Source organism: Ostrinia nubilalis, chromosome 5, assembly GCF_963855985.1.
Source record: "Ostrinia nubilalis chromosome 5, ilOstNubi1.1, whole genome shotgun sequence".
NCBI lineage: Eukaryota > Metazoa > Arthropoda > Insecta > Lepidoptera > Crambidae > Ostrinia > Ostrinia nubilalis.
The window spans coordinates 11,074,977-11,093,766 of NC_087092.1; the positions used below are offsets into that span (position 1 = coordinate 11,074,977).

An 18,790-nucleotide genomic window follows, 5' to 3' on the forward strand; every position below is an offset into this window, starting at 1 on the left:
CGTTTCGTCTCGGTCAATTTCCCGCATAGTGTAACTGCGCCATTAGAGGGATAACCAACCACGTTATTAAATAAGTTTTCCTTTTTGATAGAGCAATCGATTGGATTTGCGAAAAGGTTGCAAAAAATGTGGTCATCTGAGGCAGATTATGTTTTTGTGAAAATTGTGAATCAAAAGTGATAGAACATAAATATTTCAAAACAAATGTGACATTAAATTATTGATAAACGGAACTGAATACAATATAATGTGTTTATTATCGGCCGTTTATCGCGCAGCACCTGTTTCACTCGTACGGCTTATCGTACGCTCTGTAATCCGGATTATATGTATAAGTAGTCAGCGTGTTAGAAAAATAATACATTTTTAATAGCTTATTCCGACAATCCCCTGCAAAGAGGTTCTTCGGAATATTTAGCTGAAAAATATTTCTAAAATTTCAAAAATCGCTTTGAAAATGCGTCTAGAGTCTGGATTTACGACTATGTAGGTATGCGAATGTTAAACATTTGTCCAAATGAATTAATTTTATTTTGTTTGCATTTCTGCCTTATCTGTTCAATTTAAATTTCCAATTAAGAACAATTGAAGATAATTATAGCAATGTGGTTGGTGTCACCTTCGTAAAGATAATTGATCTACTTTAAATATTGGTTTTCTGAATTTTCTGATAAAGTATATTAACGTGTACTTAGTCAAGGAATTTCAGACTTTTTCAGTCACCATCCTAAACCTAGCGCTATAAACATTATTTTTAAATGGTGATAAACAATGTGACTAAGGATTTGTTTGCATTTTTAAAATAACTCCATCTAAAAATGCTAAATTGTGTTTGGTTTTGATTGTTATTTCGTGTATTGCCTTTATTGACTAGTGAGTGGGCGTAGAGCCATCCACTGTAGACGCTTTAATGCACTAACGGTGCGCAAGCGCTGAACAATAACCGTTACTCTGTTTACACACATTCGCTTGTTCTAATTTCGAATTGTGAAAAAGTCTATGCCACTACTTAATTAGGTATACTACCTTTTTAACGCGGTACGAGAATTCAGTGGGTTTTAACCTACTTTGGTTCCTGTTACTTTTTTTTCTTTTGACTTATGTTTTGACGTTTTATTATAACAATTTATGATTCAATGTTGAATAGTTGATTGATATTTATAAGTGAAACATGTCCTAGTAAATTACTTAACATGTACTATTAAACAACATCAAGATATTACAACATGCTTCAAATAAATAAAGAGTAATTTAATGATTTATTACTGAAAATAACCACAAATTTCATTATGTTACAAAAAGGATAGTTACTTTTTTTTTAAATAAAAAACGTCGTTTGTCAAGTTTATAAATTCAAATAGAGTGTTCTAAATACAAAAATCACCTTCGTAGTATGTTTATAAACTCAAATAGATTGTTCTAATACACTAATTAGGAGTTTCAATTAATAGCTAAAATTAAAATATTCATATAGACATTTAGGTTAGTGTTACAATCCTTCCTATCAGCAATTCAGCATTGTTATTCACTCTACATGTTAATTTTAAGTTCTTGTGTTCTGCACACGCATAACGTGACTGATTTGCGCACACGCAGTCTTATGTGAGATTTGACGAAATTATTGTAATCTTCGTAACTGTAAATAGATGAAAAAATTTAATTTGACTTCTTTGGACGTCTCCGTTTTAAATTGCACAAACATTCTTGTAATCAAGCCGGTTAATTAACCTTAATTAACGAGAGTTGGTTATCATTACTGATCAATTAAAAGTATTCGTCAAATGATTAATAAAACCAGGAACTTATTTTTGTTTGTGTTTTTATATAATAAAATCATTTTTTGTTAAAATTAGTCAGTCCACGCGGGATAATAAACAATGATTACTTGTACGTTCCGAACTATTCCAATTATAATATGATACAAATATCCAGTTCCAGCAAAGGCGTACATAATTCATAATTATTGCATGTCACATGCCGTGAAAAAAATAGATAAAAAATTCTTGCGTTTTATTTCTGTTGTGAGATCTTTCTAATCGTTCCGGCTTCAGTTCTATTTGTACCGCGGCGCCGCGCGACTGTGCGTTCGGTCGATTCGATTTTCCGAGACCGCGGAACTCTATGGTTTCTGTGTTATTATTTTTAAAAAGTGCTAGTGTTCGTGATTATATTTAATCTGTGGTTGGAATTTTGAATGGTTTATTTTTTAAATCATGGAATCGTTTTCGGCCGGATGTGATCGCTTGAAAACCGTCATGCTTTATTTGTTTGATCTGTTACACTATTAGAACTAACTGCATGACTTGTTCCGATGGAATTAAAAAAAATATGACCGCGTTTTATCCTATTCGAAATAAAATACGAAACTGATAGAGCTCTACTAATTAATACATTAAGTTTACGAAACAGTAAAAATATGGATCGTGTCACTTATTAAATTAAGAACATTTAGCCGAATTATGTAATTAAGTATGTAACAATACTTTCTTCGAAATCAATAAGAGTACGTATTCGATTGCACAAAGCTGTAAAAACATTGATGAGTGCTATGATTGCAACTGTGAATTTGCATAACAACTTTGCGTCGCCTTGAGGTGTATTTGCAGAAAATGCGGTCTTCACACGTCAATTTGCAATGTTTGGCAAGCAAGTTACATGTACGGTTGACCATCTAGCTTAGACTTTATTGTGGACAATCAATCTTTACTTAAAAGTTAGCCGCCGGTTATGAAGAGGAAAATCTAACGCTCTATCTACCAGACAGAAAAACTAATGTTTGTTCTACCATTTGGCAAATATTTATCGACGATAGCCTGATGATGGCTTTCGTCTCGAAAATGAGCCTTAAGCCCGTTTTCCACCATGGCGGATCAGAGCGGAGAAGTTTCAGGCTGTCAAAATTGTCTATAGAATTTGACAGCGGAGCAGTGTGGAGCGGGGAAGAGAAGTGCAAATAATGAAATCTGCTTGGTTATTCAAAATACTCTGCTCCGCTTTGTCTTGGTGGAAATCCGGCCTTAGAAATTATAGAATGCTGTTTGTTTTCCTAACAACAAAATAAAATAATTCAAATCTTATGACTCTACATTTTACTTAAATACTTATTTGAACGCTTGAGTACTTCAGTTCAATTTTCAAAACCAGCTCTTAACCTTTCAGCGTTTTTCTAACAAGTACATTGACGCAACGTGAGTGCTTAGCATTCGGCGCACGCGTCAGACCATAACGCCTGCATTTCCGCCGAAGCCAGGTTAGGCCATCGACAAATTAGTCCACTTAGATAATAGCTCATGAATACACATTGCTGTGCTTCGGCTAAATATGTCCGCAGATCCTCCATTCAACTGGTCGATAAACCTTAAAAAAGGAATAAATTATATACTGCTTTAATTAAGCGGGTTTAGGCTGGATTAATAAAATTGAGGTCTTTGAATCTCAGATAGGTACTAGCTAACATTAAAGTGGATTGAATATTTTCAAAATTGAAACGTTTTGCGTCCAAGGATTCTATGGATACGAGATGCTTAAGTTTGGAAGCATCATTCATAAATCTCTATTCTCTCATAATCATATTCTAGTCACAGGGAATATCATGCATGACGTATGAACAAACTTTATCAGAGAAACAATAATAAGAAGAAATCTGTAAGAAATGCAAGTATTCATTAGATACGCTCTGCTCATAGGTGCACTCACGCAATCTATGCTATGATGCTCGTACCTATTACGTTTCCAATTCTTACAAACATGAGATGTTTTATTACAATAATTGCAGGACTTACTCGTAATTTAAAATGGGTTTTACTATCAATTGTCGAAACTAACATGTCAAGAAATGACCGCATAAAACACTTCACAAGAATTTCTTGGCTGATTTCTTTTCTAATCAACGAAATAAATAATAAAATTTTAATTTATACTTGCCTACCTTTATTACTCTACGTTTCTATAATAAATTATATTTATTTCTAATCGAAGTTAATAAATTCATCAGTATCTTTTATGGGGCGTAACAATTAACATCTGGTGACGACCGCGAGTGGTGGACTGTGTTTGGTCAGTGGCGCGCGAAGGCCAAGGTCTCATCTGCAAACCTGCCTCCACCAGATCGCAATCAATGCAACCAGACGCAAACTTAGCCTCGGATCAATCACACCGTGCACTCAATAGAATACATACGCTCTATCATAGAGCAGAATAAGCTTCGCAAACATTTTCTTTCTCAATTTTGTGCGTGGCCAGTGTGACGTAATCGAAACAAGAAAGCGCTTTTAGGACTTTCATTTGTTTTTTAAGCAGTGTTCTAAAAGACAATGGGTAATGTGTGCTTAACAAACCTTCGTTTCACGACTTTGTGCGTGTAAAGTTTGTGAAATCGATGAGTTAGCACAATGTGTGGTGTGACGTCAGTGACCTGTGGACGATGGAGGTGATTCAATGGCAGTGACGATGGAAGAGCCAGATGTGTCCGAGAAGCCTGTGCCTCCGCCCAGGTTCAAGAAGCTAGCTCGGCTGGCAGCTGCTAAGGAACGCCGGTCGGTGACATGGGTACGACGTTACATCTTGCGATTGTTGATTCGTTGTGCTATTACAAAATTTCAACGGTTTTTAGTCACGCAGAACATTTTGGTGGAAGACGTTTGATCTTTATACAATCAGTACTAACCGTTGAGTCTTTGTTTATATGATGAATACTTCAGGTTTAATTTACCTCGTCTAAACGAGCGTCGTGATTTTATCTTATTTGTAAGCATAAGGTATTGTGCCTTTTATTCGTTGATCCCAAAAGCCTGGATGTATTGACATCGCTTTCAGATTCGCACTGATAAATGCTCGTACGCTTTGACATGAACTGAATCTCGATGACATGACAGGCAGATAAAGGACTGACGGACAAACAAAACGTTCGCAGACATTGTACGGCAGCCAGTGAATAGGCCGAGCTGCGTAAATACCGCGTGGGAACACTTCGTTCCTACTTAGATACGAACGTGTCTGTAGAAAAACATATAAATTCGCTAAACCTTACTAACAATGCGAATATTTCGCACATTGTCATACAGTTAGGTTTTGTGATTTCATATTATGCCGTTTCCCGTTAGGTTTGCGGGCAATCAGCGGTGTATCAACGTTTTAATTGCTCTGAAAGTGCGACTTTCATCTGCAACTGTCGTGGAATTACTGTTTTGTTCTCTCTTGAAAGAGAGAGAAAGTTCCTGAAGAGGTGGCGATAATTTATTTGACATTATTAGAATTATTTTTCAAATGGTCTTGAATTAAAGTCTGAGATCAGGCAGTCGTTTTTTCAAGTAAAAATCATGATTTTTAAGTAACATTATAAATGCAAAATCCTTGTAACATAAACCCTTGGTTTTATTTTGCTGCACTTTAATATGAGAAACTAGTTTAGTTACATACCTCTCTATTTCCTTTGCATTCAGTTTAGTTAATGTTGTGAGACATATCGCTTGGGTAGATGTTGAATAATTTCATGACAGAAATTATAATACTCATTTATGTTTTGCAAGTAGACTTTTAAAAAGCACTTTTACTACATACATTTTTTACTAAATATTAACCATAGTGCTTATGCAAATCTAAAGAATTTCCCCTTAGGGTAAAGCCCTGCCTCCCGCCTTTGCATTATAACAGGCTAAATATTAACGAGTTATCTCCTCTATTCCAGGGTCCTGAGACATGGGTCGGCGTCCGGGCTCTCCGCGCGAGCTCCGGTGGCATTTTAGACCCGGACGACCGCGTCCGGGACGTGGCGGACGACCGGGAGACGCTGACGGCGGAGTGCACCGGACAGACGCCGCAGCCGCGCGCAGCGCAAGCAGATGGCGCTAGTGGATCGTCGGCTGGCACCGCCTCTCCTGACATGTTTAGGGTAAGTTTAGAAACTTTAGTTTATCCTTGTTCTTGAACATTTAAGGCCCACTTTGTTGGGTAAGAATAAACTATATTTTCCCGGGACTTCGCTCGCGTGAAATTCAGCAGAAAAACGGACTTACGTGACTCATAAGTAATTTATAACTCAATTCTACATGATAACTAATTAACATATTAAGTAATTATTATTCAATACTACTGTAAAATTTCAATAAAATACGTTCATTAATTTTTCGTGAAAGAGTCTTAACAAAAATGTTATCTGTCATAATACCTACATCCAATTTTATTCGTTTTACACAATGAAATAAATAACTAAACAAAAAGAATATTTAAAGACATTAAAATCTTGGCCAAAACGAAGCCCGCCCTGAATGAGGCTGTGTCGGTTTATGTCTTTGCCAGCGAAAAAAAAATTACGCGGGAAACGGCAGAGCGGCGCATCGAGATAGGCGCAGTCCGTTTTTGTTTTGATTCAGTAGATTTTCTTTATAAATTATAATATTTATATAAGCCCTATTAAAGTTTTTTAACGATAAATTATGAGATAATAAATTAAAATAATATTCTAAAGAGAATTGTAATTCCTCAAAAAAATATTTGCAAACTTTATTATGAGGCTGTATAATTTTTGATATCATTGCCTGGAAAAGGTAAAATTAAAAATAATTTTACGCGGGAGTTTTTCTTGAGAAAAATTCGTGTCAGGACTTGTTTTTCTTCAGTGTGTTTTCTTTAATCCTGGAGAAAACTTGTAATTTCAAATGGATACAACTCAAAACTTGTTTAGCGATGTAAATGACGGGAGGAGTGTGTCACCAATTAATTGCAATTGTGTTTTCAAAATGGGCTCGTGTTTTTCAAGATGTTCTTGCGTTAAAAAGCCGAATAAGGTCAGTTCATGTAACTCTTTTTATTTGCGAACATTCTGTTTTGTGAAGTTATAAGTAGATATTATGTACTAAGTAGGTAAACATACCTATTATGTACTTAAGTACATTACAGTCTTTAAAACTTTTTAAAAATAAAATTGTAGTAGTTATTCAGTTGTAATGAACAAAAGGTTTGTATTAGCATAGTACCTAAGTAGTTAGTAAGACCTAATGATTTGTGCGCCAATAACTTTGTTGTAGTAAGTTTGTTCTAAAAAAGGACTGTACTGTTTTATTAGCTGAATGCTAAATTGCTATTAGAATATAAAATTAGTATTACAGTGTTTAAGTACCTATTATCCAGATTTAAACTGAAACTTTATTAACCTACTTTACCACTTGTTAAAAAATAATCAAATCAATTTTGATGTAGGTACCCAAAGATGTGCCTGTAAACGTTGTTCAATCATGTCTACATCAAGCAAATAATTAGTAGAAAATAATATACGAATTATTCATTAGCCTATTTCAAACACTCGCAATACTATCAACTTAGGTGCACCAAAGTTTATAAATGTGCGTAAATGAGTCACAAATCACACATGGCGGCTGCGCCCGAGTCGCTCGATCGAATGCGGCTAGGTATTACTAGATAACGAGCTGAAACTAGGCTAACAGGATTACAGACCTCGCACTCACTCGACCGTGCTATAATGGAGTGTAGGTGTACAGTAAGCCACTGTCTCCTCAAGGTGTACACAGCGAGCGATCGAATGCTGTGAGTGAAAATGAGAGGAGGCAAGACTATGATTAACTGCATTAAATCAATGTTGATATTACTATGGATTCTATAGTGTGGAATTCATTTATTGCAATCGCGACTATCGAAAAACGAAAACAATTTCTTTTTTTGAAACTTTTCGTCGCCTCAAAGCCTTCATTGAAGTAGATAAGTCATATGTACTCATAAGTTGATAAGATACTTCCTGAGATAGTGTGTGACAGACAAAGATCAAAGCATATCTATCTACTTGCACCTTTTTTACTCGACCTGAGAGAGCCTTCTGTATCAAATTCCAGTAGGTACTGCCACGCCGCTATAACTGCGACATAGTTCCAGCAGACTTTTTTCATATTGTTAATATTTTTTCCTTACTTCCTCTCAGCATAAAGGTTACAGCAGTACTCAGTAGTTATTGGATAAACACGTCATCCAGTTCATTCTTATGTTTTTGTATCGTGAGCTAGATCACGTAGAAACAGTGCGTGTCAATATACTGTGTAAATAATCTAATATTATTGAGTGAGTTTGGTGTAATGTGATATTGGTATAGTTGTCACGGTCTAGCAACAAGTTCTGTTCCGATTGACGAAGTACGATGTCCTACTCAGAAGACAACATTTTTGTCTGCTCACATAAGCGAGTCAATTTTTTGTTTGTAGAACTTGAATTCTTTTTGAAGAACTTTATGGACGTTGACTTTGTGAAGTATTTCAAATCAGCAGCTTTAATATTAACTTAGTCCGATAGTTGTGCGTGTGGTACATTGTAAACCGCGTGCCTGACTATCGGGGTCATGTTAAAACTTATCGAGTTTTCTCGCGAACTAATTCACCAAATCATTCACCACAAACCACAGTCAATCAGGGCGCATCTTTTGGCTATTCCTTCAAATATTATTGCATGATCTCCTAGAAGGTGATCCGTGCACGACACCTAGCAATTTCCAAGCTGAATCTACTTATTCAAAGACTCAATATCAAAAGCTTTTGTATTTTTTTGTATTAATGTGAGTTTTCTTTGATAACAATCTCATCAGAGACGAGCAGATGCGATCCATAGTGGAGCTAGCTTGTCCAGAAGCATGTCCATTCGTGCCTTAAGCCACGAGTGAACAGGTTAAGGTTGTATGCTTTTGGGAACACAGAGGCTGGTAGACTATTTTCGAAAAAGTAACTAACATCATCATCATCATCATTTCAGCCATAGGACGTCCACTGCTGAATATAGGCCTCCCCCAATGCTTTCCAGCATGCAAGCTTTTTGTTGCTGCGTCCAGCGCTTCCCTGCTACCTTTATGATGTCGTCGGTCCACATTGTGGGTGGATGGCACGCGGCCTCCATTCCAGAACCTTGCTGCGCTATCGGCCGTCAGTTCTGCGTACTATGTGCCCTGCCCATTGCCACTTCAGCTGGGGCAGACATATCGGTTAGCAATCCCGTAAATAATAATAATTATTAATGGTCATTTGTTACTTCCAGGGCGGCGGTGGCGTCGGCGGCAGTATGCGGGTGCCGAACACAGACTCGTGCGTGGAGGTGGGCGAGGCGGACCTGGAGGACGGCGCCAACGGCCTCCAGGTCCGTCGCGGGAGTGAGCCCACGTTACACCAGGACACGTTACCTCCCCAGCGATCGGTGAGCTTTGTTATAATTTCATATTAGGAGTTATTTTCCTTACTTTCCTTTTCATCTCTGCCACTTAGGCACAGTCATCAAAATATCTCATACATCAACACAGCAGGTCAAACTGCCACATCATGTCGATATTTCCGATATTACATAATATAGAATTAGATCTTTGTCTTTAAAGATTTTGAATTCAATGACTTTTGTGGTGAAGCTAGTGAGCATACGAGTACATTAATCAATATTTATTTTTATGGTGTACTTACACAGTCAAAAAACGTACCTATTGTGCGCACTTCATTTTTAACCGACTTCAACAAAAGGAGGAGGTTCTCAATTCGGTTGGTATTTTTTATTTATTTTTTATTATTGTTTTGCAATATTGTAGATATACCCGATATTCATACAATGCCCCTTTTGTCTACAGTGTACATAATTAGTATCTTCTAGCTAACTAAAACTATAGCTACTACCACCACAATCTAAAGTCGAATGTTACCCGTTCCAGGCGACAGAACAAACCAAGCGCTGGTCAGCCGCCGTGGTCTGCCGCGACGACAGCAGCCGGATCACGCAGAAAGTGCACCCGCTGCCGGACGGCCGGCCGCCGGACGCGGACAGGCACGCGCCGCCCGGACAGCACTTCCAGAGGCAATCCAACCGGCTGTCCATGCAGTTCTCTGGACCTGGGTAAGAGCATCTTCTTTGTTTTATAATCTTTAGACGTGCCTGTGGGCCAGATGCTTAATGCTGGTTGCAGACCAAGAGCTATGTAGTTTAAAGCTGACGCAATTTTCCATAATGTTTGCATACGGGACTATTCCTCCCACCTCTCATTCCCACCGCTGCAACTCCTGTGTAGCCAGGATCTACAGCTCGACCGCCAATGAAAACCCAACAAGTGTAGGTCAAGTTTGTCCCGGGGAAAAGTTAAACTGTCATTAGATCCGCAACTAAACTAATCAAAAGAAACCAGGAGGATCGCTTTTGTAATAAGTTGTGGTATCAGACTTTATTATAGACCATGAGTGTTTGATTTATTTATTATAGATCATATTGGTGTGAATAATAAAAATGTTTTATATTCATCAACTTGTAATAATTCCAGGAGTGGCGTATGGTTAGACGCAGCGGAGAGAGTGCAGACTTACGGTAGCAAAAGTCTTCCAAGAGACGCACGGAGAGAACCTTTAGGCCAAGATACACCTCCCAATGATCATCAGAACCATAGGTAATCAATCAGTCATTTTTCATCTAAGCAAAAGAAGTACCTAGTTGCATTTAAAGTAGATATAGTCATAGTAAATAAATTATGGGACTTGTCTACCTTCATCATACACTATAATCTTCCTCACCCTCGATTATATTTACCTAATACTAATGTATATTACATGTATTTTCCAGGGTAGAAGACATGCTTCGATGGGTGACCGGTGTCAACAATGTAGCGAGCGTGCATCCTGTGCAAGAACGTCCACTAGATCTCTTACCTGAAGGTATGTTCTAGTTCTAGTTCTAAGAATATCATCTATGACGCAACAGTGTTTTAGGCACATAAAATTTTTAGAAAGAAGATTTAATGCCTTCCCCTAGTAACGATTGATTTATTTCCTTCAGTGGGCAGCAGCGAGCGCGCCATATCGGGCATGGAAGTCCCGGTCAGTCCCAGCAAGCATTCATCAGGCGCCATGCAGACGGTCACAGTCGCGCTTGTCAAGGGAGAGAAGGGGCTCGGATTCACCATCACCACGCGGGACAACCCCACCGGGGGACACTGTCCCATCTACATCAAGACTATCCTGCCTAAGGTATGTGGGCTTCAGTCCCAGCACTCATCAAGTGCCATGCAGACGGTCTCAGTCGCGCTGGTCAAGGGAGAGAAGGGGCTCGGCTTCACCATCACCACGCGGGACAACCCCACCGGGGGACACTGTCCCATCTACATCAAGACTATCCTGCCTAAGGTATGTGGGCTTCAGTCCCAGCACTCATCAGGCGCCATGCAGACGGTCTCAGTCGCGCTGGTCAAGGGAGAGAAGGGGCTCGGCTTCACCATCACCACGCGGGACAACCCCACCGGGGGACACTGTCCCATCTACATCAAGACTATCCTGCCTAAGGTATGTGGGCTTCAGTCCCAGCACTCATCAGGCGCCATGCAGACGGTCTCAGTCGCGCTGGTCAAGGGAGAGAAGGGGCTCGGCTTCACCATCACCACGCGGGACAACCCCACCGGGGGACACTGTCCCATCTACATCAAGACTATCCTGCCTAAGGTATGTGGGCTTCAGTCCCAGCACTCATCAGGCGCCATGCAGACGGTCACAGTCGCGCTGGTCAAGGGAGAGAAGGGGCTCGGCTTCACCATCACCACGCGGGACAACCCCACCGGGGGACACTGTCCCATCTACATCAAGACTATCCTGCCTAAGGTATGTGGGCTTCAGTCCCAGCACTCATCAGGCGCCATGCAGACGGTCTCAGTCGCGCTGGTCAAGGGAGAGAAGGGGCTCGGCTTCACCATCACCACGCGGGACAACCCCACCGGGGGACACTGTCCCATCTACATCAAGACTATCCTGCCTAAGGTTGGTTAGGTGAACTGGTGCTAAAAGCACAGTGCAGTTTATTAAATGGTTCCCATTGCTTTTCATACTATGTCATGTACCTACAGGATATTAGTTGTTACCCCCTGTTGGGCATAAGCCCCAGATTCCTCCATCTTCAACGAAGGAGTTGCAAACGTTATTTTAGGCCCAGACAATCCAGCGTGTGACAAACGTTGACCTTGTTTGACCAGGTAGTCCAGGGTTCTTCTCCTTCCAAATGGTCAAGCCATCTCTCTCTAGGTTTACTGCCACATCCACGTTAACTAATTCATTCATTGACCTTTTTACTTTCAGGGAGCCGCAGTAACAGACGGCAGATTACGAGCTGGTGATCGACTGGTCTCAGTGAACAAGGTCTCAGTAGCGGGATTAACACAGCAGCAAGTGGTTTCATTGCTGAGAACAACGCCCACCGACTCTACCGTTGAGATTGTTGTTGAGAGAAGCGCGCCTCATCGGACACAGGTAATTAACTAGTCACTGTTTACACCACTTCCAGAAGGCCACACAGCTGGACATATTAAGTTACTTTTTCTAATGTTCCTAATGCTGTAGCCACTTCTGATAAAATCGACATTTAGCACGGAACTACCAACAAAGTTATGGACTCGTTTCAAACATACATAATACCAACGGTAAGAGACTGGTGTCAATGAACATGGTCTCATTGCCGGACTCGCGTAGCATTCTATTCAGTCATTGGCTCATTTACAACTACTTCCCACAACATCCCAAAGTCTATTATTCACCGATCGTGTGCCGGGATTACAGAAAACAATGTGAAAGTCATTGTGTCTCGTCCAGGTTAAACCAGCCATAGGTTTTACTAGACACGTACGAAATAAATCTCGGTTCATTGCTGGATATTCTACATCATCTCTTTTCGTTCCATCCTTAGGAATAGTATTGAAATATCTAGTTCAAAGTAGTCCAAGAAAAACTTGTGCGTCAATCTATTTATAAAACAACCCTTAAATTTGATCAATTTCTAAATACATATTTTTCCTGTTTCAGAGGGTAGAACCCCAGCAGAGCCCACAGAAGTACATAGAAAAAGCGATCGGTTCTCCCAACACCGTGAACTCAATAGAGGTGAAATCGGAAAACGGGCGCGTGTCCAGCATAGTGAATGCCATCAACCAGAACAACAGCTCCATGCGGGGCCGGATACCGAAGAGCTCGTCGAAGGACGATCTGCTGAAGGAGAACGATAACGCGATACAGGACACTTTGAATTCGTCGAGCAATTCGGTAAGTGGAAGTGCCAAGTACTTTTAAATTATTTTTCTTCCGATCTTCTTCTTCTTCTTTTCGCGTCGACAACAAACCTACACAGTGTCAGCCCAAAACTCCGCCACAAGAGTGGCGTTGTCAGTAGCACTCATCAAATCCTCCTGAGTGCAGTTGCTTGGGCACTCAGGGCATGACATCAGGTGCTTCATCGACTGGGGAACAAAACCGCACCTGCACTCCATGCTCAAGCCATGCAAGAATCCCCACCTGGCCAGATTATTTCTTCCGATGAAATTGGTTGTGGATTTCAAGATAATCCTGGGTCTTCTCAAATTTGACTATTTTCTAAATGCCGGTTGAGTTAGATAAGCAATGTGGTTTTGGCAGAGTAGAATAGGAATACTCTAACTCTTTCCGTGGATATCAGAACATCAGGTCTCCCCAAAGCAAGTAGCAAACGTGGAGAGTGTAGGCCAATTACTTTTGTGGCTTTCTCTAACTTGAGAGGTGCGCCTACAGTGGAGAATAAAATCCTCATGATGATGATAATCAGTTGCATTCTTGAGCCATTCTTGCATCAGGCATACGGCTACTATAACGTTGGTTTCTGCCAACCTAACTAAATGCTATACTCTCTTCCAGGTGCTAGGTCCTCGGAACAGGCTAGTCTTGAGGCTGGATGTCCCAGTGCATGACTCCGAAAAGGCTGGTCTTGGCATCAGCGTGAAGGGCAAGGTGACGGTGGGCCCCGACCCTCAGGATCTCGGCATCTTCATCAAGTCAGTACTGCATGGTGGTGCTGCGTCTAGAGATGGGAGGTTAGTATCAGAAGGTATCCTTTTCCAGGAGTAATATTTTTCCAGGAGCTAGGTCTACATAAAACAGGCTATTCTTAAAGCCGACAAATTAGTGTTATAGAGTCTATCTTTATGTGTTAGGTATTCAGAATAGGCTCCGAAAAAGCGGGGCTGGGTATCAGCGTGCTTTAGACTAAAAAAAATATTTGTTACTATTGCTATTTTTATGCAGTACGCTTCCCCCAGTAGCTGAGTTGCCCATGTCAACTGGCATATGACACGGCGTTTGATCGGCGTCATATGCCATTTGACATGTGCAACTCAGCGGATATGAAACCAGTACCTCGGTACTATGTGAACATCAGTAGTCGTCGTAGATAGTCGTACCTATGTGAAATTCAGGGGCGTGTAATGATTTTCTCCCAGTCAAAACCCAATAATAACCAATGTAATTGTTCTGATTCCCAGGTTACACACAAACGACCAGCTATTAAGTGTAAATGGGGTATCCCTGGTGGGGCAGTCGAATGCTGAAGCGATGGAGACCCTTCGGCGGGCGTTAATACACTCGCGGCCGCACGTTCGAGGCAGCATATCACTCTCAATCGCTCGCCGAACTGGTAAGTGACTAAAGACTTCCAACATAATTTTATATGCCTACTATGTAACACTTATTTTGATAGTTATCTTGATATCCTACCTACTTACATACCTACACAGACTGTTATTGACATTAATGTCACCCAAAAGGTGCAAATACAATCTACAGTAGTGTGAAGGAAGAAAAATTATATCCTAACTAAGTACTATAAACAGACTGCTCTTGATAGTTATCTCTTCCGAAAGATGCAGTACTAATTTAAAATAGTTTCCATCAGATGACTACAGTACACAAGTAGTAACATTGGCATCTTCTGTTACGGTCCTAAAAGACCGTCCTTATTTATCAAGAAAAATATGTGTGATGTAGGAACAGACGCCAGATCAACAAGCTAAACACTGTGGGGTCTTATGTAGTTATAATAGGGTTGAGTTTACAAAAAAAAAAAATGTTTAGTTGAGCTTGTCGTTTGTGGTTCTTGTTGGTTGTCAGCAGTTCTTGATGGTTGCACAATTTCGGCAACACAGAGAAAATGAGGGGTCCCACCACTTAACCTGCTTTATAAAAGATTCAGCCAAAACTAACCTTAAAATTGTTCGCCAACAGACAGCATGGACAGCCTGGCCAGGTGGAAGGACGACACCCCTCCCAATGGCAATGACACCACCAACTCCAACGAAAACAGCCAGTTCAACACCGTCATCTACAACACCTCAGACAAAGACTGCAAAGCTAACGACACCTACAACAGTAATCAGAAGGAAGGCTTCGACAGTCATGATGGCAGAGGCAGCAAGAAACATGCTTCTATAGTCACCATAAATAATAATAATAGCTGGGTCTCCAACCAGTCTGATGACAGCAAAGGGTATCTAGAAAGAGACAAAGAAATCCCACACGATAATAAAAGAGACAGCTTTGAATGGAGCAGACTAGATGGGTGGAACCCTGTGATAGATAGACTGACGGGACTTAGGAACGAAAGCTATTATATGGCGACGGGTCAGGATGCTCCGGTCACGAATGGACACGGCCACCATTATAGGCCGAATCTAGGACACGTGCACATGTCTAGATCGCCGCCTGCGCACCATAATGTCATCATAGAAGAAGACTATGGGACGACGACAAGGTAATTTTATTTTATTAGTTTTTTTTACAATTTTTTTACTTATTGCAAATTTTAGGCAAATAAGATGCCAAGCCTATGGTTATAGCACAATAATTTCTAATGCTTTTTTCTTTTAATCCTAGAATCTTAGCATTTTTCACATGCTTAGTCCTAGAGTGTGACAAGCCAGGTCCCATGGTCCGACGTTGCGGGACAATGACAGTTAGTCCTACTGTGCTGTTCACAGTTATTAGTTGGGCCACACACCTTTACTGGTTGAGACTCTATTGGTGTTCACGTAGATTCAGCCTTCACAGGCGTTACAGTTCATACTGGAACCTGTTAATCTCGTTTATTTCTTTTTTTTTTTACTTTCATCGGAGTACAAAGCTCTTAGATTGCATCTCACCTGATAGCAAGTGATGATCAAGCCAAAGGTGGAAGAAAACTTCACCTGGATTTAAAATATTTGCTCTATCACATTAGTACTTAGAGTAACAGTTAATCCTTATGTACCAGGGGCAGCACAGGCGGCAATGGCGGCGAGTCCGGCAGCGAATGCGGCGCGGGTTTCAGCCGAGACGCCGTGGGCCGCCGCTCCATGTCGGAGAAGCGCCACGCTGCCATGGACGCCAAGCAGACCGGCACCTACAAGAAGATCAAGGAGATCAAGGCCGTCAACTGTGAGTGGATTTGCACCTAACTCTCTCTCACACGAACCCTTTCTCTCCTTAATCCTCGTCTCTCTCCTTATCCCTCTCTCTAAACCTTCAAAATCAACTTTTCAGCCACAGCACGTCCACTGGAGCATAGCTTCCCCAATGATTTACCATATTGGCCGGTTGGTAGCGGCCTGCATCTATCCACCTTCTGCTACCTATGAGGTCGTTGATCCACCTTGTGAGTGGACGCCTCACGCAGCGCTTTTCGCCTTCAAAATGTTAAGAGCCCCCTTCAATTATTTATTGCCCGGCGAAGCTGGCTCAGCATAGTCAGTCTAAAAAAATCTTCAAAAGTATACCAGGCTAACGTAAGTTTGCAAAAGAAAATGATTTTCTGGTTTTGTGTCCAGCACCTGACAGCTATGAAGAGAAGTGCTAGGTCAGCTGACGTGTAACGTGACATCATTAGTTTTGCCATATTAAAAATCCTATCAATATTCTTTTTTTGTTGCAGCATTACAAGTAGGCCCGTCGCTGGGAATGCGCAAGTCGTCCAGTTTAGAATCGTTACAAACAGCTATACAAGAGAACCAAAGGCATCCACGCAATGAACCAATTTATGCGCGAGCGCACCCACGTAAGTACCTTATAAAAATGAACCCTATCGTCTACGTTATAACGTCTATTTTCTTTGGAAGTACCTACCTACTTAAATTGATACCTATTTTCTTTGCAGCGTTAAAACATTGGCTAACAGATGACAATGGTCCCGAAGGAATGGTCCGAGGCTCACCACAGCAGTCGTCACTATCACATAAAAAGCCATCTTTACTCAAGTCACTCTCAACTATGTTCAGGTAAGCGCAACTTAATCTCATCTACATACGCGTTGCAAATGTATTTTATTGTTATTTGAAACACCCAGACTCTTTTATTTGTTGTTAGTTGAGTTTTTGTGTGTGTCTGTTATATGCTTTATTTTATCCGGCTCGAAGGACCAAATTTGTCCGGAGTGAATCAAACAAATTAACTGAGGATAAAATGGTATTTAGTCTAGATTGGTTTTATTTTGGTAAAGGTAATGGTATGAGTACACGCGGCAGACATCGAATGCGAACTAATTTAGATATTACAATTAATGAAAGGGTCATATAGGTAAATGCTGTACCTATGCCGTACATAGCTCGTAGATAACTCTCAAAAGGACAAACCGATGAGTTTGTAAAAATTTTAAAATGGTGACTAATATTAATTCCTTTATCAGGATCGGCAAGCCCCATAAAAAAACAGAGACAGAAGTGTACGGACGCTCCCAGCCGGGGCGGTCGTCGGAGAAATCTTTATCCCGGGAGGCGCTGGAGAGACACAACCGGATAGACGAGCGGCTGGATGAGAACAACCCGCCGCACCAGAGGTAATTTTTGTTGTTTCGCTTAGTTTGGTTTACTCGTAGATGCTCACTGGTGTTAGATGTAGAGATATTATATAGGATGTTTTTATATAAACATCGGGATCGAGTCCTTTCATGATACTATTAATTTTGTAAAGCCATTAGGAGTTTATTCTGTTTTATACTACAATCATTACTATTCTATGTTAATAAAACTGTCATATTATCTTTGGTGTTCACTCCGACCAAAGCTCCAGCATTCGCAATGCATATCAGCCTTGGGATCTATTTCATTCGCAAAACATCATGTTTTTACAACGAATATACTTGCCCTTATCACTTGTTCGAAAGATGTTAATTTGTTCGGAAGATGTTAATTTTCCTTGGCGGGCCACTTACCCCGCCATGCCAGCGAGTTAGCCGGCGCGCGGTGGTAATGGCTTTATGAATTTAGTATAGTTTTGCTATGATTTTCAAAAAGCTGTGGCCTGATGCCAGTCTAATAAATTTTTGCTCATCTGGAAAATCTATTGGGGCCAGGCTTGATTTCTAGTGTGTCCACAGACCGGAGCCGCAGCACTCGCGGCAGAGCAGCAGCGAGCGCAAGTCGGAGCGCCGCGCCGCCGCGCCGCCCTACCGCGCGCCGCCCGCCCGCACCGCGCCCACGCAGCAGCAGCAGGTACGCATGTGCATTTAGCTACTTTTACTTTCATTTCTTTTTGGTGTACATTTTGATGATTTTTTAGTACAATTTAGTACTTTTTTAGTACATTTTGGTACCTTTTAGTATCTTTTAGTACCTTTTAGTACCTTTTAGTACCCTTTAGTACCTTTTAGTACCTTTTAGTTCCTTTTAGTACATTTTTAGTTCATTTATTTACTTATTTATTTCATTATGTTCCAAAGACCTTAAGTCATTGCACACTTATCAACCCGGAAAGGGATCAACACTGTATCGCCTTTCGCCGCGCTGTCAACCGCGAGGCGGTAGCGGACGAGAGTGCGGATAAGTGTGCGTTGCAGTACGAAGTATCATACAAAGAATACTGTGTGCTTACCATGAGTTTACGTTAGGTGTGCTCGCTAGCGACTGCGTAAAAAAATGACATTAATTGTATGACATATTGTGCAGCGCCCCTAGCGGTTACTTTCAAGAAACAAAATCTTCATAGAGATTTTTGACGTACTTACTCGCTAGCGAGCACACTTAACG

The 18,790-nt window shown here is 40.7% G+C and overlaps 1 protein-coding gene across 1 annotated transcript in view; it reads left to right on the forward strand.

Moving 5' to 3' along the window:
• Positions 1 to 18,790, forward strand: part of LOC135071915 (partitioning defective 3 homolog) — a 43,372-nt gene that overhangs the window by 4,819 nt on the left and 19,763 nt on the right. The window contains exons 2-17 of the mRNA XM_063965783.1: positions 5,687 to 5,890; positions 9,028 to 9,183; positions 9,683 to 9,864; positions 10,283 to 10,405; positions 10,579 to 10,670; positions 10,792 to 10,982; positions 12,078 to 12,248; positions 12,798 to 13,034; positions 13,659 to 13,834; positions 14,282 to 14,433; positions 15,021 to 15,546; positions 16,045 to 16,208; positions 16,702 to 16,824; positions 16,924 to 17,044; positions 17,452 to 17,601; positions 18,142 to 18,256. Of these exons, the coding sequence (XP_063821853.1) occupies positions 5,687 to 5,890; positions 9,028 to 9,183; positions 9,683 to 9,864; positions 10,283 to 10,405; positions 10,579 to 10,670; positions 10,792 to 10,982; positions 12,078 to 12,248; positions 12,798 to 13,034; positions 13,659 to 13,834; positions 14,282 to 14,433; positions 15,021 to 15,546; positions 16,045 to 16,208; positions 16,702 to 16,824; positions 16,924 to 17,044; positions 17,452 to 17,601; positions 18,142 to 18,256 (2,883 nt within the window). The remainder of the gene's footprint in view (positions 1 to 5,686; positions 5,891 to 9,027; positions 9,184 to 9,682; positions 9,865 to 10,282; positions 10,406 to 10,578; positions 10,671 to 10,791; positions 10,983 to 12,077; positions 12,249 to 12,797; positions 13,035 to 13,658; positions 13,835 to 14,281; positions 14,434 to 15,020; positions 15,547 to 16,044; positions 16,209 to 16,701; positions 16,825 to 16,923; positions 17,045 to 17,451; positions 17,602 to 18,141; positions 18,257 to 18,790) is intronic.